At 45.3% G+C, this 25,236-nt stretch overlaps 1 protein-coding gene across 1 annotated transcript in view; it reads left to right on the top strand.

Annotated features, from left to right (window-relative positions):
- PAXBP1 (PAX3 and PAX7 binding protein 1) overlaps nucleotides 1-24,014 on the top strand; it is a 34,700-nt gene extending 10,686 nt beyond the window's left edge. The window contains exons 6-18 of the mRNA XM_004620344.2: nucleotides 706-923; nucleotides 1,446-1,635; nucleotides 5,511-5,634; nucleotides 8,855-8,954; nucleotides 9,044-9,159; nucleotides 9,625-9,824; nucleotides 10,613-10,757; nucleotides 12,740-12,861; nucleotides 14,036-14,112; nucleotides 14,605-14,671; nucleotides 17,708-17,854; nucleotides 20,449-20,603; nucleotides 23,537-24,014. Of these exons, the coding sequence (XP_004620401.2) occupies nucleotides 706-923; nucleotides 1,446-1,635; nucleotides 5,511-5,634; nucleotides 8,855-8,954; nucleotides 9,044-9,159; nucleotides 9,625-9,824; nucleotides 10,613-10,757; nucleotides 12,740-12,861; nucleotides 14,036-14,112; nucleotides 14,605-14,671; nucleotides 17,708-17,854; nucleotides 20,449-20,603; nucleotides 23,537-23,654 (1,779 nt within the window). The 3' untranslated portion in view covers nucleotides 23,655-24,014. The remainder of the gene's footprint in view (nucleotides 1-705; nucleotides 924-1,445; nucleotides 1,636-5,510; nucleotides 5,635-8,854; nucleotides 8,955-9,043; nucleotides 9,160-9,624; nucleotides 9,825-10,612; nucleotides 10,758-12,739; nucleotides 12,862-14,035; nucleotides 14,113-14,604; nucleotides 14,672-17,707; nucleotides 17,855-20,448; nucleotides 20,604-23,536) is intronic.
- The last annotated feature ends 1,222 nt before the right edge of the window (nucleotides 24,015-25,236 follow it).

The raw sequence follows: 25,236 nt of genomic DNA, 5'->3' as shown, positions 1-25,236 counted from the left end.
CTACCTGGCGACCAGGTCTTTGGGATGAGTAGGAGCCTTTTGTTGTATGGGTGCAGTGGTTCTTCCCTGTGTAGTTTTTTGTTTCTTCCCTCCCTTCTGGTAGATTTGGGAATGCAGAAGTGGGGCCCTGGTGGGTAATGGGAAACTTTGTGTTGCCAGTGTTTGAAGACTGCGTTTGGCATGCATTCGGGTCAGTGAGGCTCCCACAGGAGGGAAAGTTGAAGGAGTCTCGATTGTGATCACTTCATGTCCTCTTTCTCTGTGTGAAGGCTGAGATCCTCTTCTATTAATAAATTAGTGGCCTTGAACTCTTTGTACTATCCCTTCCAGCACTAAACTTCATAGTTTTTGTCTGTTGGGGGGCCACACCTGGCAGTGCTCAGGGCTTATTCCTGGCTCCACACTCAGGAATTGCCTATGATTATGGTGCTTGGGGGGCCATATGGGATGCCAGGGATTGAGCCCAGGTTGGTCATGTGCAAAGTGAAAAAAAGCCTTCCTACTATACTATTGCTCCAGTTACTAAATTCTGAACTGAGATCCTGTGACTTAACCAGTCTGATTTTGATTTTGAAGTGTCCTGCCATCAGTTCTCCTCCGACTGCTTACAGAGTTTGTATAATTTTTCCTTTTTTTGGCCTTAGAAACACACGGTTTTCCCATTTTTAGGCGGCCATTTTCCTATCTGTCCCTTTCTTCTTCTAGGTTCAAGCAAGTCAGCCCACGGACGTGAACATGTACTACCCGAACACCTACCAGGCAATGCCTTACGGCTCCTCCTATGGCATTCCTTACAGCTACACGGCCTACGGATCATCTGACGCCAAGTCTCAGAAATCAGATAATACGGTCCCTTTCAAAACTCCCAGTAATGAGATGACTCCCGTTACTATTGATTTGGTAAAGAAACAGCTTAAAGACAGGTAGGGCAGATCACCTTCTTAAAGACCCGTCCTAGCTTTCTGTTCCTCAGGCAGCGTGTAGTCTGGGCTAGCAGACTCTGATTTCCGGCAGAGAAGACTCCTTGGCCCGCCTCCCAAAGCTAACCCCGAAGATGACTTCCCATTGCACTCTGCTACCTTCTCGTCTTCCTTCTGTGGATGCCTGGAAACGTTCTTTTAAAATGCCTCTCCATGAGCTTGTTGAAGACAGTTCTGAATGTGCACCTCTTGGACTCTGAAAAAAAAAAGTGTAGTCAAGATATTGGGGGGGAGCAAAATAGATTTTGATTAGCCAAATTACTAGATGAAGTCTGTCTGCTGCACACCCTCCTTTTTTATTTTTTAATTTTTTTTTCTTGAGAAAGCAGTACAGATGAAAAGATGTGTTTCCTATGATTTTTATGTTAGTAGTGGAACTTAATGCATTATAATAATATTGCAAGAGTCCTGAGAGCATAGACTCGGGATGTAAATGTGTTATATTTATCCTTTTGTGTTCTTAAGGTTGGACTCTATGAAAGAATTGCACAAAAGCAACCGCCAGCAGCATGAGAAGCACCTGCAAAGCCGAGTGGACTCGACCAGGGCCATTGAAAGATTAGAAGGGTCTTCTGGGGGTATTGGTGAACGGTATAAATTTTTGCAAGAAATGCGAGGGTATGTCCAAGACTTGCTTGAGTGTTTCAGTGAAAAGGTAAGAATGCAAAAATACTAATCTCTTTGAATAAGGCAAAACTTAGGGTGGTCTAGACGACCGCGTGTATAGATCTTATTTGTCTGTCTGTGTCAAAAAAATACCCACTGAGTTGAGCTTTAGAAGTGATGAAAAGTCACACTTCGTTTTCTTCATTTCATTATATCTTATACTTCATGGCATTATATCTTGGGGGCACTTAAGTGGCTTTGTTACAAACAAATGATAAAGCACATTCCAGTAAGCACTGGCAAGTCTGGCCTTCATAGGAAACAGGATGGTGGCCTGAATTAATAGAATCAAAGGAAGTTATTTGATAGCGTTGTCTTTTATGTGGTTCAGCTCTAAACTTTAAAAAAAAAAATTGGCAAGTAATTCCATCTATACATTTGATTGCAAGATTTTATCAGGCTTTTTTTTTTTTAAATGCTAAAGTTGATCGTTGCTGTTTCTAGTTTTCATCTAAAAAAGTATGACTCATTCATTTCAGAAACCATTCATTGGGCATAATTTCTTTTAAGTTCTTGTTTCTTCTCAGTTCTTCCCCCCTCCCCCAAATAGTCAATTAGCAAAATATTTGCATTGTATTCTAGCATGTTTGCATTTTTAAAATTCGCTGCACACAAAATCTCCTTTCTTCTCAGGTGGCTTCTAAAGTAATTCGTTTTTCCACTTAATACATTGATTTATAAATATTTCTGGACTTCATGACCTTATCCTGAAGAAAAAAAAATCCTAAGTGCTTTAAAGACCCTGTGCTCAATGACAGACTCAGGAGATATACTTGCGTAGGCTTGGTCTAGAAGCATTTCGTATGTTCAAGGAAATAGTTTCCTTTTGTCCTGTGTGTCTTGGTCACTCACTCCCCTCAGTCCAGTGGCCGACAGAGCAAACTGCCTGCCTGGGCTTCCTCATGCAGCTTCAGGGCTCCAGAGCTCTGGGGTGGTTCAGGTCCAGGCGGTTCCAGCACTCAGCGGGCCCTGCCCGTGGGCTTGCTCTGACCTCCCAGGATTGCTGGAGAAGCAGCCTCAGCCCCTTGATGGCAGTTCAGGGGCTGTTTGACAGGGTTGAAGGGTCAAGACCAGGAGCAGGCCTCAGGGGCAGATACTGCGATAGTGTCCTTCCTTCTACTGAGGAAACCCTCTGGGCCCAGTGGATCTGGGTAGGAGCCGGTCTCTCACGTAGAAACAGAACCATTGCCCGAAACCATACTTTGTCAGTGAGGTTTGTCTCTGTGGAGGTTTTTTTTCAACCCTTGAAGTTTCTTACCTTTTGCTATGGAACTTGACGTACTCGTAATTGTAAACTTAACTCTTTCAATATACCCCGGCTGTAGCCGGGGTGACAACACAGAACAGCATGGGGGGCCCTTTGTATGTGCCCAACCCAGGTTCGTTCCATGGCACCCCATACGGTTCCCTGAGCCCTGCCTGTAGTGATCCCTGAGCACAGAGCCAGGAGTAGACCCTGAGCACCACTTGTGTGCCTTCCCCCCCTCCAAGAATAGAGAAGTGTGATTAGCAAGATTATGTCACTCTTGAATTAAAGTTATTAGCAGGGCAAATAGATCATATAGTTCTCATTGTTGAGTATTTTAAAAGAATTCATTGTGTACCTTCTCTTTGATTGCCCTATTCTTAGCGACATCTATAGCTGTGTGCTAATAAGGTTTCAGAGTCCTTTGGAAAATGAATGTTGTAGGAACAAATTTTATACCTTATTTATTATACAATTACTCTATTTTAAAGTGAGGTAGCTATCACTTTAAAGATGAGTATTTTAATTCATTTTGACATTTTCATATGCATTTGGTTTTATAAAGAGGGTTGCTTATTTATGTCATCTTGGAGAAATTCAGGAGCAATTAAAATATTCATGTTACTGTAAAACTACTTGGTCAGAGTTAGACCATAAAAAGATAAACATTCCTTGGATTTTTTGTTGTTATAAAGTTTATGTGGTTTTAAGTTATTTGCAGATCATTTTAACTTTCCATTGTTTTGTTTCCCTATAGTCATCTTCCTTGTGTTCTTCACCCTCACTTTGGTCCTGAAATAATATAGTCAGTAACAGTTTGAAATCTGGAGAGGGTCAAGAATGTGTCATGGTGCATACAGATTTCTCTGGTCTTTGTGAAAAGGCGCTTTTAAGCAGAAGATCACATTAGCGTTTTCCGTGTAAATTAAGTAGTTAAATTCTATAGAATGCCGCTTTGGGTGTGAGGCTCTCACGGTGGAGGATGCAGACCGTGTCCAGGACGAAAATGTTGCACCCTAGATGCCATTGTTCCGTCTGGCTGTGGTCCTGCAGGGCTTGCAGAAACTCAGGGGCAGGTGTCAGTCACAAAGATCCAACCCAAATCACTCAAAGAGCCCATCAGAGTAAATGATGTATGGTGCGGACTCCGGGCTCCGTTGCCCTAAGGTCCTGCCGATTTGGGGACGTTGCTGCCTCGGCTGTGGCAGACTGCCGTGACTCCATCACTTTGACAGGTCTGTGAACATGCTGCTTTTACAGTGACCTCATGCACGTGCATGAACTCACTTTGACCACAGACATCTCTGTATTCCACCTGTGGGGTTTTTTCTTTTTCTTTTTCTTTTTTTTAAAAATTTGCCATTTGCAGTCTGTTCTGATCAGGAAGCTTGCAGTAACACTTGGTGCCAGTGTTCCCAGATTCTAAGTAATGTATTTTCCATTTGCACTAACCATCAGGAAACTAGAATATCTGGTTTCCTTGGGTATGTGTAATGGTCATTTGGTGATAAAGTTTATATAGAGTAAGGAGAGATCCTTTCTTTTTTTTTTTCTTGCTTTTTGGGTCACACCCGGCGATACACAAGGGTTATTCCTGGCTCGTGCACTCAGGAATTACTCCTGGCGGTGCTCGGGGGACCATATGGGATGCTGGGAATCGAACCCGGGTCGGTCATGTGCAAGGCAAACGCCCTACCCGCTGTGCTATTGCTCCAGCCCCAGAGGGATCCTTTTTAAGTTAGATCACGTTCTCTAAGCTTTCATATTCTGTATGGGCCAAAGGAGCGCTTAACTACTAACCTTGAAAAGTGTATTGCCTTTGTAGAATAATTCATGAAAAACCTCTGGTTTTAAGATACACTGATTTTTAAATAGGTTAGTGATGGGAATTTTATTTGCCTTATTTTTATGTAAAGCAATGCAGTTCACATTTAAAATATGGAGTAAGGTTGCAAAATACTATAACATTAAGTGTGACAATAATATGTAACAATAATGTAGTTGTTGTATAAGAAGGCAGTTAGAAGATTCTTACTTTAACTACAGAAATGATGATTTAGAAATGATGCTTACTGGGAAATTAAAAATGAACTCGAAGGCCAGAGTGATAGTACAGCAGGTAGCGGGTTTGCCTTGTATGCAGTTGATTCTGGTTCTATCCCCAGCACCCCAGATGGTCCCCCAAGCACCACCAGGAGTAGTTCTTGAGTGCAGAGCCAGGAGTAGGCCCTGATTATCGCCAGTTGTGACCCCCAAACAAACAAAAAACTAAACAAATGCACTTGAAATAAATACTACTTCACAATTATTTTATTCTAAAGGAAAATCACTGAAAATCTTGACATTCCTCTTTACTAATACTGACTGTTGAGTTTCCTAACCAAACTTTTGCTTCAGTAGCTCGGTACCGGACATTAGAGTACTTTGGGAGGATTAAAATGAAGAAGTGATGTTTCCTAAACATCACCAAACTCAATTGCTATTTGTGTCCCATTAGGAAGTCATGGTGGTTCTGTCCATAGAGGGTACTTTTTCAGAAATCCGGAAATAGGATGGAACCCTCAAATAAGGAAGCAGCTGAGGAGTTTGGTGTTACGGAGTGTGTTGTATTTTCACAGGTGCCACTGATTAATGAACTTGAATCAGCAATACATCAGCTGTACAAACAGCGCGCTTCCCGCCTTGTCCAAAGACGACAAGATGATATTAAAGATGAATCTTCGGAGTTTTCAAGCCATTCAAGTCAGTCCATCTTGAAGGTTTTTATTATTCATTAAACAACCTTGTTTACTTAGTGCAGTCTAATTGAAAATTAGAGATCTCAGACCTTTTTTTCTTTTTTCTTTTTTTTCAAGCTATTGTTTCCTTGTTCTTGTGTTGGGTAGATGTATAAAAGTCACATAGCTGATTGTATTCAAGAAAATACAGCTTCTCTGAGGAGCTCAAAAGCATGTGCCAATATTCTGTCGATCTTACTCTTGGGATATGTCTTTTACGTAGTCTGGGGCGGCGGGGGAGGGGTGGCGACATAAACCTTAATCTGTTTGGCCCTAATTGATTCTCTCCAACTTCTATTTTCTTCTTTTTCATACCACCAGTAAAAGTGCAATTGTGAAAGATTTTAAATTTAGGAAGAGAGGAAGGGAGGTTGTAGTCAGTATTAGGGGATTTTTGAGCTTCATCCCTTTGATAAATAAAAATTGTGTATTTTTAAATTTGGGGGGTATTTTCCAATTTGCCTTAGATACTAGTTTTTGGTAAGTCAGCTCTGCCTGTAATTGCTGAACTTTCAATGTTAGCAATTTAGAACTTGATTCTATGGTTCTGTCATTATGACGTGTATTAGCAGAGACCAGTGTCTTAACAGAGGTTGTCAGTCTCTGATTAAACAGTTAGGCTGAGGTTCTGTGACCAGGTCATTTCACTGAAGTTCCTTTTTCACATTGCTGTGTATATTCAGGGGTGCTTTTATGGGAAATTTCCTAGCATGGATTTCTTGTGACCTTTCTCAAATTGACAGGACATGTTAAAATTACCCATGATATTTATTTAGAAATGCAAATTTCCGCTTCCACCCTCAGAGTGAGTCTTTCTTGGTTTAGTGTCATATCTATGTGTTTGGGTGACACAAGGGCAGGGGGCCCTCTGGTTATTGTTTCTGAAATAGTGCTGTTGTTAAGGGTGTCGTGGGAACTGGAGAGACATTGAATCACCAAGAAAGGATGTCCTGTGTGCCAAATGGGGTCTGGAGTCACAGAGGGTAGGGATAGGCCCTCCAGTCTGTATCAGACTCAGCTGCGAGCAGTACATGTGGCTTTGACCTTCTGTTTTTGCCACTCAAGTTTCCATTGAACTGGCGCTATATTAGCACCTAAGTGATTAATGCATCCCTTCCAGATCACTTTTGATCCAGACAGATTTCTGGGGCAGATGACAGGTAACCATAGTTCCTCTGAAGGAAAGTCATATTCTGTCAGTGAGATGATGTGAGCTGTGCTTTTCATTAGATACTTTGCTTGCCTATAGTGCTTTTTGCTTGCCTATAGTGCTTTTTACAATTTAAAACTGTTGCCTGGTGTAGATTCCAAAGTGATGGATGCTCTTTACATTGGGAATTGGAAATAGAATTAAAAAAGTAGTGGGAAAGTGAAAAATACTGCCCTAGAGGGTATATTTTATAATAGCCAAAGATTTGATGAAAATTTCATGGGCTGCTAAAGAATCAGTTCCTTCTCTGATCTCATTAAGGAAACCACTATTTAGACTAAACAGATTTTATAAACAGTTATTAACAGTTGTCACAGTTACTTCTACAGACATGAAAGAAGGCCATCACTTGAGTTAACCTTATCTCTCATATCTTTCTCTATATATTTAGAATTTGTTAGCAACATTCTTAGTTGTTAATATAGCAGTGAATCACTGTCACTGTACCACTGTCATCCTGTTGCTCATCAATTTGCTCGAGTGGGCACCAGTAACGTCTCCGTTGTGAGACTTGTTGTTACTGTTTTTGGCATACCGAATATGCCACAGGTAGCTTGCCAGGCTCTTGCCATGCGGGCAGGATACTCTCGGTAGCTTGCTGAGCTCTCTGAGAGGGACGGAGGAATCGAACCCGGGTCGGCCCGTGTGCAAGACAAATGCACTACCCACTGTGCTAATCCTCCAGCACGTAGCAGTGAATATTGGCTAAAGAATTCTTGAGTGACAATCCTTCATAAAGAGACAGGAGTTATGTCTGTAGTTTGGGTCTTTTTAACTAAGTCATGGTTGGTATGTAGCAAATGCACATTTGGGGTAGAGCTGAAAATCATCTTTCTTCTCTACTGTTTATAATTAAAGTATGAATGAAAAATAGCAAAAAGTTAACTTTTAAAAATAATAGCATCAGGGATGGGAGTGATAGCATAGTGGGTAGAGTGTTTTTGATGCAGGTTCTCTTCAGGTAGGCTAGAGAAAAGACCCAGAGACGCTCCCACTGGGGGCCCCCCACCTAAAGAGTTGCCTTTTGCATCCTGTGATTTGATTAGAGATACCCATTCAGACAGCTCTGAGTGGGGAGCTAGGGGTCATCAGGGAGACTCACAGGCAAGAGAATCTAAGGCCTGAGGAGACAGTGCGGGTGGCAGAAAAGTTTCAGACAGAACTGAGAGCCACTGGGAGACCATGGAGGGCCTTACCCACACGGGGTGGGGGGGTTGGGGGGCGAGGAGAACAGGAGCAGAGGAAGAACCATCCCTTAGAAACTGGAAAGTGGTAACTGAAATATAAATTTAAATTGGAAGGTTGGAAGCTAAAGCCAGAAAACTTCTCCCATGAGGCAAGAGATGAATGGAAAATAAGAAAGGAGGTTTGTGCTACGAAAGGGTAGTATTTTAAAATGCTTAAGGTACTTTAAGAAAAAGGAAGTTTTCTGTATACAGAACTGTTTCTGCCCATTTCTTAGAAGCAACAATAGATAATGAATTTCTGTGAAGTAAATTGGAGCAAAATAGAAGAAATGATTAAATTCCAACAACAAAACTTCTCTCATCCTAACCAGATTCTTTGCTGTCTTTTATATCATTCAGCACATTTTTCCTTTAAAAAATAGTCTTGCTATTTTTCTTTTGTACAGATAATTTAGGTTTTTAATTTTCTTGCACTTGAATACTATAAACTAATTGTAAGGCATGAGAACTTCCACTTAGATGTAAGAATAAGTTAGCATGCCCAATTGCATTTGTGTCGGGCATCGAGACTTTGTTGATTTTCTACTACTTTTTCTTTTCTCTCTCTCTTTTTTTTTTAAATGGGAACATAGGATAATGTTGAGGTTTGCGCTAGAAAATACCTGGTTTACCAGTTACTGCAGAGTCCTGTTGAGATGAGCCAGCATTGTCATGGCTCATTCTGTGCAAACTCTTTCCTCAGGATTGTTGAAGGAAGGCTTGTAATTGTAATTCTTGCTGTTTTACAGATAAGGCTCTGATGGCTCCCAATCTTGATTCCTTCGGACGAGATCGGGCACTGTATCAAGAGCATGCAAAGCGTCGGATTGCAGAACGGGAGGCCAGAAGGTAATTTCAGGACGCGCTGGTGGTCAGTGGGAACGGCCCTGGGAGCTTCTCTCAGATCTGGTTTGGGAACTTGCTGTTTTGCTCTTCAGGACTCGGCGTAGACAAGCCAGAGAGCAAACCGGGAAGATGGCAGATCACCTTGAAGGCCTTTCCAGTGACGACGAGGAAACTTCGACCGACATTACAAATTTCAATTTAGAGAAAGGTTAGTTGTGTATTTGGAGATGAGTTTCACTATCAGTTTGACTTATGACTATTCTGGGCTGGGGTGGAGGGGGAGTTTGAACCCATGCCTGGTGATTCTCGGGGGTTCATATAGCGCTGGGGACATAATGGGGTCAGCCACATGCAAGGCAAGCGCCTTAACCCCATACTCTCTCTCTGGGTATGGCATGTATTTTGTTTGCTTTTTATTTTCGGGACAGCCTGGCGGTGCTCAGGGGACCATATGCTAATGGGGTTTTGAGGACTAAACCTGGGTTGGCAGTGTACAGGGCGAGCTCCCTCCCCTGCTATACTTGGGCTCCAGCCCCCCGGCTGGTCCTTTTAAACTTCAGTTCCTGTTGGTGAGCCTATCTTATTAATAGGCTGCAAAGGAAACATTTTGAAGACAGTGAGCTGTACTAAATCTTGATTCTCTCTCTGGTTTTATTGCTACTGTTGTTTCTAGATCGCATTTCAAAAGAGTCTAGCAAGGTGTTTGAAGATGTCCTTGAGAGTTTTTATTCAATCGACTGTATCAAGTCCCAGTTTGAAGCGTGGCGTTCAAAGTACTACACGTCCTACAAGGATGCTTACATCGGCCTTTGCTTGCCAAAGTTGTTCAACCCCCTTATCCGGCTGCAGCTGCTCACGTGGACTCCTCTGGAGGTACGTGGCTCCACCGTCCCCAGCCAGGGAGTGCGGCTCGGGGCTGGAGGTGTGAACTGAACGCAAAATAGTTTTTTTGGGAGATAGAGGCAAAGTTGTCAGTCTTGGACTTCAGGACTTCTGCCCCCACCACCTGCGTAGCCAGCTCCTTCAGCTTATTGAGTCTCGTGCTCGCACCGGTGCGAAGCACTTGTCCAGCTCCCCTCTTGCCTCTTGGGCTTCTGATGTGCAGAGTTTGGGTTTGGTTTGGGTTTGGGGCCACACTGGATCATGGGCTACTCCTGGCTCTGCACTCATGAATTATTTCTGACAGTGCCCCGGGGGGACGATACGGGGTGTTGGGGATAGAACCCAGTTGGGCCATGTGGGAGGCAAGCACCCTCCCCTCTGTACCGTCTCTCCAGCCCCTGCATAGGATTCGTTTACCTCCATCCGATGGAAATGACCAGGACCCTTTCCCGGTGCCCTCTTGTGTCCCCAGTCCACCTCATTTCTCCTGCCTTGGCATTCTCCGTGTACCATCCAGGGCCAAAGGCTTGCTATCCTTGAGCCTTTTTTGCTATTTCGCATGTTTCTCGAACAGCAGATGTGTGAGAACGGCTGGTATTTTTTTTTTTTGTTCTCCTTCGGACTGATTCCACTCAACCGGGAACCGAGGCCCTGGGCCTGCCTCCCCCTGACAGAAGGTTTTTGTTTCTGTGCGATGCTTTGTTGGAAGGCTGACTCCAGGCCTGTCCCTCTTCCCGTGGCTAGAAGCACACGTTTGCTAATTTGCCATATTTTTCTAGGCAAAGTGTCGAGACTTTGAGACTATGCTGTGGTTCGAATCTCTGCTGTTTTATGGCTGTGAAGAACGAGAGCAGGAGAAAGACGATGTGGACGTCGCGCTGCTGCCAACGATTGTGGAGAAGGTGATTCTTCCAAAGCTCACAGGTGAGCTCTCTGCTGCCTGGGCTGTTCCGACCCTTGGGTTTTATCCAGGCTGCTCCTCAGCCTGAGCCTGGAGTCCCCGCCTGTGACGGCGCTCCCTGTTGACTGGCATCCAGAGGGCTGTGGGGAGAGGGGTGTGTGCCCCAGGTTGGGGGTGATGAGCAGTCTTGGGTGCGCTGAAGAGACTGCAGGCACCAAACCACAGCATCTTGCAGGCCAGAAGCCTTTTTCTGGGGAGCACTTAGAATATTTGCATTACTGTCTTAGGCAAAATTAGGAATTGTGGGCCGGAGCAAGACCAGCCGAACAGACCTTGCCTTGCTTGTCACTCACCTGGGTTCAGTCCCCCGAACCTCATAGGGCCCCCTAAACCTGCTAGGAGTGATCCCTGAGTGTAGAGCCAGGACTAAGTCCTGAGTACTGTCAAGTGTGGCTCCAAACCCCCCTCAAAAAATTTACGAATCCTGAAATAGCCTATTTTGCATGTAATTGCAGTTATTGACAATTATTGACAAAATGCCTGGATATTCATCTCCTAGGATTTTTTTTCCCTCCAGAAACCCTCCCCCTCCCAGCCTCCAACACACACACACACACACACACACACACACACACACACACACACACACACACACACACACACACACACACACACACACACACACACACTGGGGAAGGGGAGGGGGGGAGAGAGAGAGAGAAAATAAAATACTGAACATTCCTACATTTGGTGCAGCAATAAGAGATGGGGCCAGAGAGATTGGACAGTGGGTAAGCTGCTTGCCTTGAACCTGACTGGCCCGGTTTGACACTCTGCACTGTAAGGAGTGACCCCTGAATCCGAACCCAGAGTGGCACAGGATGTGACTCCAAAAGATGATTGTACCTGTAGCAGTGTTTCCTTCAGTGAGGCATATGTGTCATGTTGTGTCATCCCAACTCCCCACAGCTCCCCAAGGGCTGGGGTGATGCAGGAAGGGGCTGTAGGAACTCTGGGTGTAGTTGGGGTGAATTGTTGTTTCATTTTAATCTTATTTATTTATATTTATTATTGTCTATTTTATTTATTTTTATTTTATTTTATTTATCTATTTTATTTTTATTTATTTATTTTTGGCTTTTGGGGCCACACCTGGCGATGCTCAGTGCTCGGGGGCTACTTCTGGCTCTACACTCAGGAATTACTCCTGGCGGTGCCCGGAGGGAGGACTATATGGGATGCTGGGGATCAAACTCAGGTAGACCATGTGCAAGGCAAGCACCTGGCCCACTGTGCTGTCGCTCCGACCCCTGATTTGTTGTTTTAAATAAGTTTCCAGGGGAGCACTGAGCAATTCTTTTTTTTTTTTTTCTCTCCTGAAAAAGGACAGTGGGCCAGAACTGTTGGTGAGCCTGTTTAGTGAGAGAAATGAGTCAGGATTGGCATTTATAAGTTGGGGTTTTCTTTTCTTTTCTTTTTTTTTAAAATTATAGTTACGTGTTTTCTCCCTGTCCACCACTCAGACCCTTTGTTCCAGCCTGTGGTTTTCCCCCTCCCTGGTGCTCGCCTGGGCTCACGTAGCCGGGTGTGGCGCTTGCCATGGGCTGCCCAGGCCTTGCTGTCCTAGCTGAGACCCACAGGTTGCCAGTGGGGCTCATGCATGTGCCGAGCTGGCCCTGGTGGCCGTGTAGCCTGGCTGTCTTTCCAGCTCTGCTCTCCTCCCCACCCCACCCCACCCTGGCCCGGGCTGTGCGTGTGCACCCAGCCACAGTGCTATGGGGAGTGGCTTGGGGCTTTCCAGATAGCAGACACCACAGCAGCCAGGCCCCAGCTCCTCAGGGCCCTCAGGATCATGCTTGGCACATGTGGGACACCAGGGACTTGACCTTGTGACCGCGTGCGTCCGAGGCAGATGCTAATGCCCCGGACAGCTCTGCACCTTGACATCAGACTTAACTCTCGTCTTTACGTTTGTATCTAACACAGCCTATCTTTTCCTTCCTAGTGATAGCAGAGAATATGTGGGATCCTTTTTCTACAACACAGACATCAAGAATGGTTGGGATTACACTAAAATTAATAAATGGATATCCTTCAGTAGTGAATGCAGAAAACAAAAACACACAGGTAATGAATGGTGTTTTATGATGACCCCCACCACCTTTCTGAAAGTGAGCAAGTATTGAAAGAATGGGGTGTTCGTTGCAGGCCAGGCAGAACATCTACCGCTCCCACATGGATAGTCTGGTCTGGTGTGGCCTGAGAGATGGGAACTCTGGGAGAAGAGTTTTCAATTAGAAAATTGCTCAGTAGGGGCCAGTGATGGTACAACTCTAGGGTGCGTGCCTTGTACGTGGCCTGTCTGGGTTTGGTCCCCAGCACACCGTATGGTCCGCTAGGCCCCGCCAGGAGTGATCCCTTGCGCAGAGCAGGAGTAAGCCCCGAGCACTGCTAGATACAGCCCAGAAATCTCTGTACGGAGATGCTCCCTTCAGTCTAGGTGGCCTAGATTAGTCCCTTTGAATCACCTCGCCCTCACTCTCAGTGGCGTCAAGGGAGCATGCCTTCAGGAAGTTTCACTTGGGGAGGTCACCCGAGGCTCATTTCTCAGCATGTCACTCCTGGCAGTGCTCAGTTGGCAGTGTGTGGTCTTGGGGATAGAGCCCAGGCTTCCCGTCATGAAGCCTGTGTTCTACGCTGTGGCTCACTTTCGCAAATCTCTTGGAGCTGGAAAGATAGCCCAGGGGCTAAGGGTGGCCTTGTACTTGGTGACCCTGGTTCCCTCTCTCCGGCACCACACACGGTCTGCCCAAGCAACCCAGGAGTAAGCCCAGAGCACGACTGGGTGTGTACCCGCACCACCCACGATTGGGAGGGGCGTGGAAATACCAGCGAAATGTACTATTCCAAGAGCAGGTAAGACAGCCAAGTGCTGTTTCGTAACTAGTTCCCAGGCCTCGAATGTCGTCGTCCTTGGTAGACACCAGGGGCTGTTCAGATGTGGAAAGGGTGCGCTGTAGCACCCCCACCACCACCCCCCATTCTTAGAAGCACAGGGTTGTGGACAGCCAGGGAATTGTTTCGAAATGGCCTTATTGCTTCATAGTTGCGGAGGGCCAAGCAGTAGTTGACGTGAAAGACCTGAAGGCCTTTCATGAGGGTAGTTGGAAAGCTGAGGAGACGTTCACTAGAGAGTCCTACTCGGGGAATTATGGTCTGAAACACTTCCGTATTTTCCTTTCTTAAAATTGAACTTTTACCAAGCCTTCATTAAAGGTGTGCTCTATCTTGAATGCTTTAGGTGTACCTGAAGGCGCTCCTGTTGAGAATGAGAAGAACTTTAGATGATGATGTGTTCATGCCCTTATATCCCAAAAAGTAAGTGACTTTTAAAAATCACCATATGGGGCTGGAATAATAGTCCAGCTGCTTTGGAGGGCGTTTGCCTTGCAGCTGGCCTGGGTTTGATCCCTGGCGTCCCATATGATCCTGAGTGCGGCCCCCTTCCCCGCTCAAAAAAAAAAAAATTGTAATATCCTCTAATTACCCTTAAAAAGGGAAAACTTTTTAAGTTTGAGGAAACTAAAGATTTCTTATAATAGAATCGTTCCCCTTTCAGTGTGCACCTGCTGCCCAGAGAAACCGGCTCATGGGGCCAGCTCTTCCCTCAGCCGAGAAAACAAACAGTGCTTTGCTACCACTTAGGAACTAGGAGTACATTTTCTCTGCTTTTTGCACTTAGTATCTTCTGAGATACAGGTGTTTGAAAATTACCTGATCTTTTATGAATTTTACTTGTAGACAGCATTTCTTCTTGGAATCATATAGCACTTAAATATAAAGCATTTGATCATGCTGTTTCTCTTTCAGTGTCTTGGAAAATAAAAATTCTGGGCCTTACTTGTTTTTTCAACGGCAGTTTTGGTCTTCAGTTAAGGTATGTATATCTGTAGTATCTCTCAAAATCCTTGTTGTTATGTTTGACCTTATTATATTTTGTGGAGCATTTTCCTGTTTCATTAAGTTGCTTCCCCAGAGGCTTAGCTTTACAAATAGATAATTCTTAAAATCTTAACAAAATAATTAATTTTTTCCTTTTTGGGTCACACCCAGCGATGCATAGGGGTTGCTTCTGGCTGTGCACTCAGGAGTTATACTGGCGGTGCTCAGGGGACCCTATGGGATGCTGGGAATTGAACCTGGGTTGGCCGTGTGCAAGGCAAATGCCCTACCTGCTGTGCTATTGCTCCAGATCTTTAACAAAATAATTTTTATTCTTAAAGTTTCTTCAGGTTTGCTTTTTGCAAAAGCAGTGACTATTACTGTCATCCTGTTTCTTATCAATTTGCTCAAGTGGGCACCAGTAAATTTCCATTGTGAGACTTGTTGTTACTGTTTTTGGCATATCGAATACACCATGGATAGCTTGCCAGGCTCTGCCGTGCGGGCAGGATACTCTCTGTAGCTTGCCGGGCTCTCCAAGAGGGGCGGAGGAATCGAACCCAGGTCAACCGAGTGCAAGGCAAACGCCCTACCCGCTGTGCTATCGCTCCAGCCCCTTAACAAAATAATTTTTATTCTTAAAGTTTCTTCAGGTTTGCTTTTTGCACAGTAGATAATAATTTCTGGGTTCCAAACTTGGGAAGGAGCTGTTCACCAAAATGCCTTGCTGAGCCTGGCATATCGGAAGTGGAGAAGGCGAGAACAGTGAGCACTACAGGGGCACGGCTTCTGGGGCCGCTCGGCAGACAGGGACATACATGGTTTTTAAGTTGGGTTTTTGTATTTCACTCACGTGTGGCACATAAGGTAACATAACCTGTGTCCGGACGTGATCCAGCGAAAGTTAAGCTTCAACTCTTGCTGCAGGGCTGAGGCCGGCTCCCTGGGGGCTAGGGGCTGCAGAGGGAGAGGTGGTCCAGTGCACAGAAGCTGGGGGGACATTGTGATCATGGTAGAGTAACACTGCACCCTAACACAGCTCTTCCAGGTTTGTAAACCAGTGTCTTCATTCATTAAAATAAGGTGAGGGGAAATGTTTTCTTTATTGCTTACCAGAGAGAAGGTGGGGACTGGAGAGGTTGTGGGGATAAGCCATGTGGTCGATGCTGATTCAATCCCTGGCACCACATGATCCCTGGAGCACTGCCCGGAGTGATCCTGGAGCACTGCCCGGAGTGATCCTGGAGCACTGCCAGGGGTAGCCAAACCACCCCCCAACCCCCAGAAAAAAAAATACTTGTTGCATGTTTATGTGTCTATATGGCAAAAATTGGAAGAGCCTGGCAAGCTCCCCATGGCATATTCAATATGCCAAATACAGTAACAATAACAGTCTCATTCCCCTGACCCTGAAAAGAGCCTCCAATCATTGGGAAAGACGAGTAAGGAGAGGCTGCTAAAATCTCAGGGTTGGGACAATGGAGACGTTACTGGTGCCCGCTCAAATAAATCGATGAACAATGGGACGACAGTGATGGCAGACATGGCCTTTTGCTCTAGTTATCTTGTGAATTCTCACAAGTCCTCGAAACTAGACTCTGGTGCTCCTGGTGCGACAGGCACAGAGTTGTCTGTCGAGGGAGGTACCTTTGGTGACACTCCGGAAGAGTGTCACTCTGGAGCGCCTCTTGCTGCTGCGCTCAGTGAGAGGAAAGGCCCCAGGGCTCTGCCATGGCCAAGGTGCCTGGGGCGCTTCTTTCCCGTTACTAGCTTCTTCCTGGCCCTGGGACACAGAATGAGGAGTTTTCTACAGGTTTTTCTTAGGTGATCGCTGCTTAATTAAGAAGTAGCTGTAGGGTGCAGAAAGAGGGGGTGACTTACGTAGCCCATGGGGTGCTGCCCGTGGGAAGGGGGAGAAAGGGACAGCACGGGTAGAGGTTGGGGGGGGCGGGGGAAGAGTGTGACAGTTCTGGGAGACTTTGAGCATCTTCGACCTCTAGAGTGGAGAGAGCTCAGCTTCTGTCTGACCTGTCTTGAGATTCTGGAACTTGAGATCTCTGTGTTGAGACCTAGGGTTTTTTGGTTTTTTTTTTGGTTTTTGGTTTTTGGGTCACACCCGGCAATGCACAGGGGTTACTCCTGGCTCTTCACTCAGGAATTACCCCTGGTGGTGCTCAGGGGACCATACGGGATGCTGGGATTAAAACCCGGGTCGGCCTCGTGCAAGGCAAACGCCCTACCCGCTGTGCTATCGCTCCAGCCCCGAGACCTAGGGTTTTAATGTGTATTCTGCAGAAAGGAATTTCAGGGGCCAGAGAGTACAGCGGGTCGGCACCTGCCTTGCATGCTTCCAAACTGGCTCTCAGTCCATGGCACCCCATGTGGGCCCCCAAGCCCCACCAGGAGGAATCCCTGAGCACTGCTGGGTGTGGCCAGAATTAAAATGGAAGAATATCTGTTGTGTTTCTTTCCCTCCCTCCCTCCCTTCCTTTTCTTTAGTTCTTTTGGTGGGAGAGGATGTAGGATGTGTCATAGAACTGTCTTTGGCTTGGTTTAGTGTTGGGATTCTTGGGTCACTTCTGTCAGTGCTCAGGGCTTACTCTTGACTTTGTGCTCAGGGGTCATCCTGATGGTGCTCAGGGGACCATAGGTGATGCTGGATAATTAAGGTTCGGTCAGCTGCATGCAAAACAAGAGCCTTAACCTCTGGACTGTCTCTTACACCCTGGCTTGGCTTTGAATGGGCAACATTACCTGAGAATCAGCACTAATGCAGTTGTATATTTTGTTAATGGACAGGAAATGTTTTATGTCCACAGTCTCTAATATGGTAGACATCAAGCTACATGTAATTGTGCTTTTAGTACAGTAATAGGTTTGTTAAAATTTAAGATTCAAATCCTCTAATTCTGAAATCCTTAGATTTTGAAATGTTTTGACCTTTTAAAGGAATAGTTGGCAAGTTGCCATGTAACTCATTCCCTTTATACCTAATTGGATTAACATTGCTTCTCTTTTTTTTTCTCTTTAGCTATTAGGAAATTTTCTTCAATGGTGTGGCATTTTCTCAAATAAAACTCTGCAGGAATTATCAATAGATGGTTTGCTAAACAGATACATTCTCATGGCTTTCCAGAATTCAGAATATGGAGATGACAGCATCAAAAAAGCCCAAAACGTGAGTTTAGTGACACATCACCATTTCTCAGAGTATATCAACCAAAGTGAACGATTTTCTTTGGTTGAAGGAAGATCTGATATTTTATAAAAAGCCCTTTGGCTGTTATAAAATTGACAGTGTGCATGCTCAGAATGTTTCAGGCCCTTACAACATTATACACATAGTGTGTACCTGAAGCCAGACAGAATACAGCAGGTAAGATGCTTGCATTGTGCGCAGCTGATGTGGGTGGTTCGAGTCTCAGAACCCGATATGGTTCCCTGAACCCTGCCACTCTACACCCAATTGCCGAGCCAGGAGTCAGCCTTGAGCATATTGGGTGTGACCCCCAAGAAACCAAAACAATAAAAAATTATACCTGTGGACTAGAGAGGTAGTTCAAAGGGTAACATGCTTTCCTTACACCCTGCCGACCTGGGTTTGTTCCCTGGCGTCACATATGGTTCCTGGAGCGCTGGGCACCTTTGGATGTGACCAAAACATGCACTGTTGTCCTGTTGTTTGATTCGCTCGAGCATGCACCAGTAATATCTCCATTGTGAGACTTGTTACTGTTTCTAGCATATTGAATATCCCGAGGGTAGTGCCAGGCTCTGCTGTGCAAGCAGCATACTCTCAATAGCTTGCCAGGCTCTCTTGAGAAGGACGGAGGAATCGAACCCAGGTCGGCCACATGCAAGGCAAACGCCCTACCTGCTGTGCTATCGCTCCAATCCATATATATATATATGTATGTGTGTGTGTGTATATATATGTATTTATATGTGTGTATATATGTATACTCAACTTCATATGGGTATATGTATCTCCATTTATAGCAGTATTTTTGTATGGTTAAAAGTTTCAATTTTGGGGTCCAGAGCAATAGTACAGTGGGTAGGATGTTTGCCTTTCATGTGGCTGACCCTGGTTTGATCCCCAGCGTCCTATATGGTTCCCCAAGCACCGCCAGGAGTAATTCCTGAGTGCAGAGCCAGAAGTAACCCCTGAGCATCATTGGGTATGACCCAAAAAGCCAAAAAAAAAAAAAAGTTTTAATTTGGTCATCATTGTTAATCTGTTTAATTCTTTAATTTGGTCATCATTTGTATATTACATATTACTCAAGAAGCATTTTCAGCATTTAAGAAATAATTTTGTGGGGTGGCATTTGAACCATACCTGGCTTTGCTCAGGGCGTAGTCCTGCTCTGCACTCGGGAATCACTCCTGGTGGTGCCAGGAATGGAACCTGGATGAGCAACTTGTGGGCAAGCCCTGAACCCCTGTGCTATCTCTTGAGCCCCAAGAAATCTGTCTTTCTTTTGGGGGGTGGGGGGTGGTATTACTTTCTTTGTTACATGCATGAGCTACACAGTTTGATTGTGGTTTTTTTTTTTTTCTTTTTGGGTCTCACCCGGCGATGCATAGGGGTTACTCCTGGCTTTGCACTCAGGAATTACTCCTGGCGGTGCTCAGGGGACCATATGGGATGTTGGGGATCGAACCCGGGTCGGCCGCGTGCAAGGCAAACGCCCTACCCGCTGTGCTATCACTCCAGCCCCTGATTGTGGTTTTTGTTTGGTGTGTGGTTTTTGGTTTGTTTGTCCTTGGTGCTCAGGCCTAGTGTGGGTCTGAGGCTTGGTGACCCGGGTACTGTGTGCAGAGTTCGTGCTCTGGCCCTGTGAGCTGCATTGCCATCATCTTTCACTCGTTCAGATTCCTCTGGCCCCAGTTTCATCAGTGGGAGTCTCCGAGTTGGCTTGTGTAAACATGCGACATATTTTCATTTATCTTAAGCTGGATTCTCATTTGGGGGGAGCAGTTTTTTTTCATTTCTCCCCTCTTTGGAACAAGATGTTCCTGACTCACTCTGTACTGGCTGTGCGCTCAGATGACTGCGCAATCAGTCATTTCTCCAAGGAGCCCTGGATCCCTGAGCTGGGAGCAGTCTCTCCCCGGTGGGCAGCAGCCTCGGGTTGCCAGCATGCCCGCTGTGCCCTCTTCTCCGAGCCAGGCCCTCCGTTGGAATGTGCTCTCCTCCATGCGTGAAGTCAGTCACTGAACTCTTGGCACGGGTTGTGTGGAGCTTGGACTACTTTTGCCCCTCACCGGGACACCAGCCCCCCTGGGCCTTCCCAGGAGACTGAAAAAGTGAAGCAGTTGGTTATCACCGTGAAGACCAACTATACTTAAATGTTCGTCCAATGATTGGTCTTTTCCTTTGCATATCCGGCCTATCTGCTGCAGGGAGAATTCTAGTATTGTTTGGGAAAACCCTGTAGTTACCATAGGAAGTCAGGTTTAAAGGAATAGCCCCATCACAGTTATTATTTCTTTGGCCCAATACCAAGTATGGTACATCCAGTAGGTGTAATGAGCTCTTAAACTTTTTACTTAACTCTTCTTAACATTTTTTTGGGGGGTCACACCCAGTGATGCTCAGGGGTGACTCCTGGCTCTGTACTCAGGATTCACCCCTGGCGATGCTGGGGGACCTTATTGGATGCTGGGAATCGAACCCGGGTTGGCCGCGTGCGAGGCAAACGCCCTACCCGCTGTGCTATTGCTCCAGCCCCTCTTCTTAACATTTTCTTCTCATCTTCTCCACAGGTAATCAATTGTTTCCCCAAGCAGTGGTTTGTGAATTTGAAAGGAGAAAGAACTATTTCTCAGTTAGAAAACTTCTGTCGCTATCTTGTACACTTAGCAGATACAATTTACAGAAACAGCATCGGGTGTTCTGATGTGGAAAAAAGAAACGCAAGGTAATTATTATTTACTGAATTTGTGGTCTAGAATCTTTAAGGTTTAATATAGTTGAAGTGATTTAAAGAGAGACATGTGTATTTTAAGCTGTATGTTGACATATTGTTAATACCAAAAATACACATTTTTGTTTGTGTTTCTGTTTCTCGGCCATACCCAGTGGTGCTCGGGTTGCTCCCTGTGGGGCTGGGAGACGGGTGCCGTAGTAGCAGGGGTGAGCCCCGCTTCCTGCCAGCAATGCTCATCCCTTATCAACTCGTTGAGCTGTCTCTCCTGCTGCATATGTCATTTTTTAAAAAAATTTTTCAATTTTCCCTAACCTTAACATATGCTGATTTACAAAGGTGTCAAGGAAAAGCCTTCTGGTAAGGATCAGCGGCCTGGGAGGGCTTGAGTGAAGCCCTCTCTGTGCCCTTGGAGCATGGGGAGTGTTCTGCCTCGCAGCATGCCCGTGGGCCTGTGGGGTTTGATTATAGACGTAAACCCTGGAATAAATGATGTCACTGAAACCCTAAGTATATTGAAGATGATTTTCCCAAATTTTGTATACTAAAGTTTTTCACAAACATTTTCATGGATTTTCTTTTAAAAGTTGCATTTTAGAGTGATGATATGTGAGTGACATTACTGTGAGGGAGGGGACTTGCCTTGCACGTGGATGACTCGAGTTTGCTCCCCAGTATTCCATACCGACCCCCAAGCCTGCCATGCGTGATCCCTGAGTGCAGAGCCAGGAGGAAACCCCGGGCACAGTGGGGTGTGCCCCCCTCTAACAAAAACAAAAAAGTGAAAAGTTGGATTTTAGGCCCCAGATGTCGTACAGTGGGTAGGGCTCTCGCCTTACACGGTCAACCTGGGTTTTGTCCGCAACACTGGATAGAGTCCCCCAAACACCTGCCGAGAGTAGTCCCTGAGCACAGAGCCAGGAAGAAGTCACGAGCACTGCTGGATATGGTCCACAAAGCACAAAATAAAAAGTTGCATGCTAGGTAGTGCCGGAGAGATTGTAAAGAAGGGAGAGTGCACCTGCCTTGCACGTGGCTGACCCAGGTTCCGTCTCCACACTGCATATGGCCTCTAAGCACCAGGAGTGAGCCCGATCATAGCCAAGTGTGGTCCCCAAAACAAAAAAAAAATAAATGAAAGTTGCATTGTAGTCATCTGAATGTCAAAGAGTTACTTTTGCTTATTTAGATTACAGCATTAGTTGTATCCTATAATCCCCCCCCCCAATTCCCTTCTTATGACACAGACACTTGTTTTCTTGAGAGAAAATTTGCAAAAATTTTGGATCAAATTTTCTTTTAGGTAGAGATTTTTAGTGGTAAATTTCTTTGGCAGGTGACTGAATTGGTTTGTATTTTAATTTCATCTTAATGTATGCCAGGTGGCTACTTAAAAGTTGATGTTTCTTCTAAAATTGTATTTTTGTATTTTTTTTTTCTTTTTTGGGTCACACCCAATGATGCTCTGGGGTTACTCCTGGCTTTGCACTCAGGAATTGCTCCTGGCAGTGCTTGGGGGACCATACGGGATGCCGGGGATCGAACCCGGGTCAGCCGCGTGCAAGGCAAGCACCCTACCCGCTGTGCTATCGCTCCGGCCCCTAAAATTGTATTTTCTTAGATAAGTCCTACCTATAGTTACTTCTTAAAACTTATTTTTCCTTCTTGTGTTTGGGGTCACACCTGGCAGTGCTGGCGCTGACTGTGTGCCCAGGAAACCAGGTGGTGTCGGCATTAAACCCAGTGCTGCAGTGTGCAAGACAAGTGTCTTCACCCTTCAGTTACCTCTTGCCCTTAAGCTTTTTTTGGTGTGGGGCCATACCCAGTGGTTCTCAGGGCTTACTCCTGGTTCTGTGCTCAGGGGTCACTCCTGGTGGGCTCAGGTTACTACAGACTATAGGGGTAGAACCCAGTCAGCCACATGTAAGGCAAGCGCCCTGCCCCATCAGCTGACCTGTAGCCCTGAAGCTTCTTAAAAAAAGCAAACAAACAAACAGATTTAATATCGATTAAGTTTGAAGTTACATATTAACAAACAGTGTCTGCTCTGGGGGGGCATGGGCCCAGCCGGTCCTTAAGCGCCTGGGGTTATGCACTGCCTATAGAGTAGATCCCACCATTAGCAAAGTGTTAACACATGTTTATCTTCTTCCCTAAGAGGCACTTGGAACTGCAGAATTTTGTAGACATCTGTTGTCTCCCTCTGTGCTGTGGGGTTTCATTTTGTTTTTTTGGGGGGGGCATACATACATGGCTATACGGGGGCTGCTGCTGCCTTGATGCTCAGTTCGATTTCAGGGAGTGCCAGAGGGTGACCCCAGGACGCCTCCCCGCTTGCCTCCCCTCTCTAGCCCTCTGAGCTGTCTCTCTCTCCCCGATGTGTTTTACAGGTGGTTCAAACCTAATGCTTCAGCATGGTTTCATTTCTTTTCCTTGTGTCTTAGTGTTTGGGGACGACTTGGGAAGTGGGCTGGGCCGGGACAGCTGAACTCACCCTGCCTTCTGCACTGGCCCTCGACCCTTCATACATGCTCTGAAACACTCTTGGGGGACCAGGTGGGATGCCAGGGATTGAACTCTGGTCGGCCACATGCAAGGCAGACGTCCTTCCCATTGTACTATCATTCCAGCCCGAAAACTTACTCATTCTTCAAGTGCAGTTCTTGTTTCAGCAGTGTCACTTGGGAAGTTTATTAGCATGCAAACGCTCAGGCTTGCCACCAGACTTACCCAGTGATGCCCGGGGCTGGTCCTGTGGCCTGTCTTTCCACAATAGATGCCGAGGCTTGAGGGCTGCTTAGAAGGCTGTTGCCTTTTAGCTGAGGTGTTAGACAGCCAGGCTCACGCTTTGCATGTGGCTCTTGGAGCCAGTTTTCCCTATGGGCTTTGTACAAAACAATTAATGAGATACCTGTTTTTTCTTTTAGGGAAAACATAAAGCAGATAGTGAAACTCCTTGCAAGTGTTCGAGCGCTGGATCATGCCATGTCTGTTGCAAGTGAACATAATGTGAAAGAATTTAAGTCTTTGATTGAAGGAAAATAGATCTGTGAGACCGGAAAAGCATGTTTGCTTTAATACACACCATTCCCGATGTAAAAATTGTGTATATATGTAAAGTTTCTTAAACTGTAAATTATTTCTTTTAATACAAAGAACATTATTCACATTCAATACGGTGTCCCTAAATGTGATTTCTTCAGAATGAAAGGAACGTAGATTATTTCTAGAGCGTCTGTGAATGTTTCCCTTACTGCCTGGCATATTTGGTTTACAGAAGCCTTTTATATGGTCATTCAGATGAACCCTCAGTTAATTGTTCTCTGTAAACAGTGTGCGCGGTGTAAATTGTGTAATTATGCATATATATAAATATATATTTATACCACCATGGAGTTACTTTCACACTGGAAATTTGTGGTGTTTTTCTACAGAGCAAGTGTTTTTAACAGCAGAAAATTATTCAGTAGCAAATTGTCTTAAGGAACTTACTACACTGTTGCAACAAAAGGGCTGGCCGGTGACTGGGTGTCCCTTCCCTCTGGTTAGCAATTGCTATGGCTATAGCTGTGTGCTGCCTTAAACATGAGCACGGAGTCTGGGCTTTGTTGGTGGGGAAATGGTGGACCTCCGTCTGAAGCAGCGTAAACGCCCACGAGTTTGCGACAATAGGTGCAATGAGGGCTTGTGAAAGAACCTAGGAGTTTCATTTTATGGAAAATTACTCATTGTCCCACAACCTAACTGCATGGTTTTAGGCTGGCCAACTGTCTCCCTGACCAGCTTAACAGTACCTGCATTTGGATTGGAGCAGTCTGTCATTGAAAAATCCCACATATGTGAGTGATATATGCAATAAAGAATACGCCTTGCTGATTCCCTCAACCCGGCAGTTTACTATCCATGGTCTTCTATGCTCTTTCTACCATGTTGTAAATATCCAGAGAACTTGTTTTAAAGTTTATGCTTTCTGATTCTGTGACTTTCAAAAGAGGAACTTTTTGGAAATTAAGGACTATTGTTTGATAATTATATATGTAATTAAGCTTTAGCCAAGCATTAAATTAATTTTTAAATATATCCTTTGTTGTATCTTGTGGGCGACTAATTTTAGACTATTTCAAATGACTCAAATGATTGCAATAATACTCTCAGCACATGTGCCTGTGGTCAAGTCAACTAGCTGTAGCTGTTTTGTTTATTTTTGGGGGTGCGCATACCTGTCCACACTCCAGGCTTAGTCCTGGCAGGGCTTGGGGACCATGTGGGATGCCAGGGGTAGGACCTAGGTAGGCGCATGTGAGACAATTGCCCTACCCCAGAAACTATTGCCCTGACGCCCCAAATAGCTTTTGAATTGTGTATGTGCACTTTGATTTTATGTCAGTTTTTTCTTTATGATGGAAATGCTGTTTCTACAAACATCCTGGATGGGGTTTTGGTTTTCTCAATTATTCCTGGCAGTGCTTTGGGAACCATTTGTGGTGTAAAGGATTGAACCCGGGTCAGCCATGTATAAGGCAACCAACCACCTTCCCTGCTGACATCATCACCGCCAGTAGAGCTAAATCTCCCAGTGTGTAAGTACACAACACATATTTCCTTTATGCCTGCAGTTTGCATTTCT

Source organism: Sorex araneus, chromosome 2 (assembly GCF_027595985.1).
Source record: "Sorex araneus isolate mSorAra2 chromosome 2, mSorAra2.pri, whole genome shotgun sequence".
Taxonomy (NCBI): Eukaryota; Metazoa; Chordata; class Mammalia; order Eulipotyphla; family Soricidae; genus Sorex; species Sorex araneus.
The sequence above is the reverse complement of the archived record's forward strand: the minus strand, read 5'-3'. Positions and strand labels throughout refer to the sequence as shown.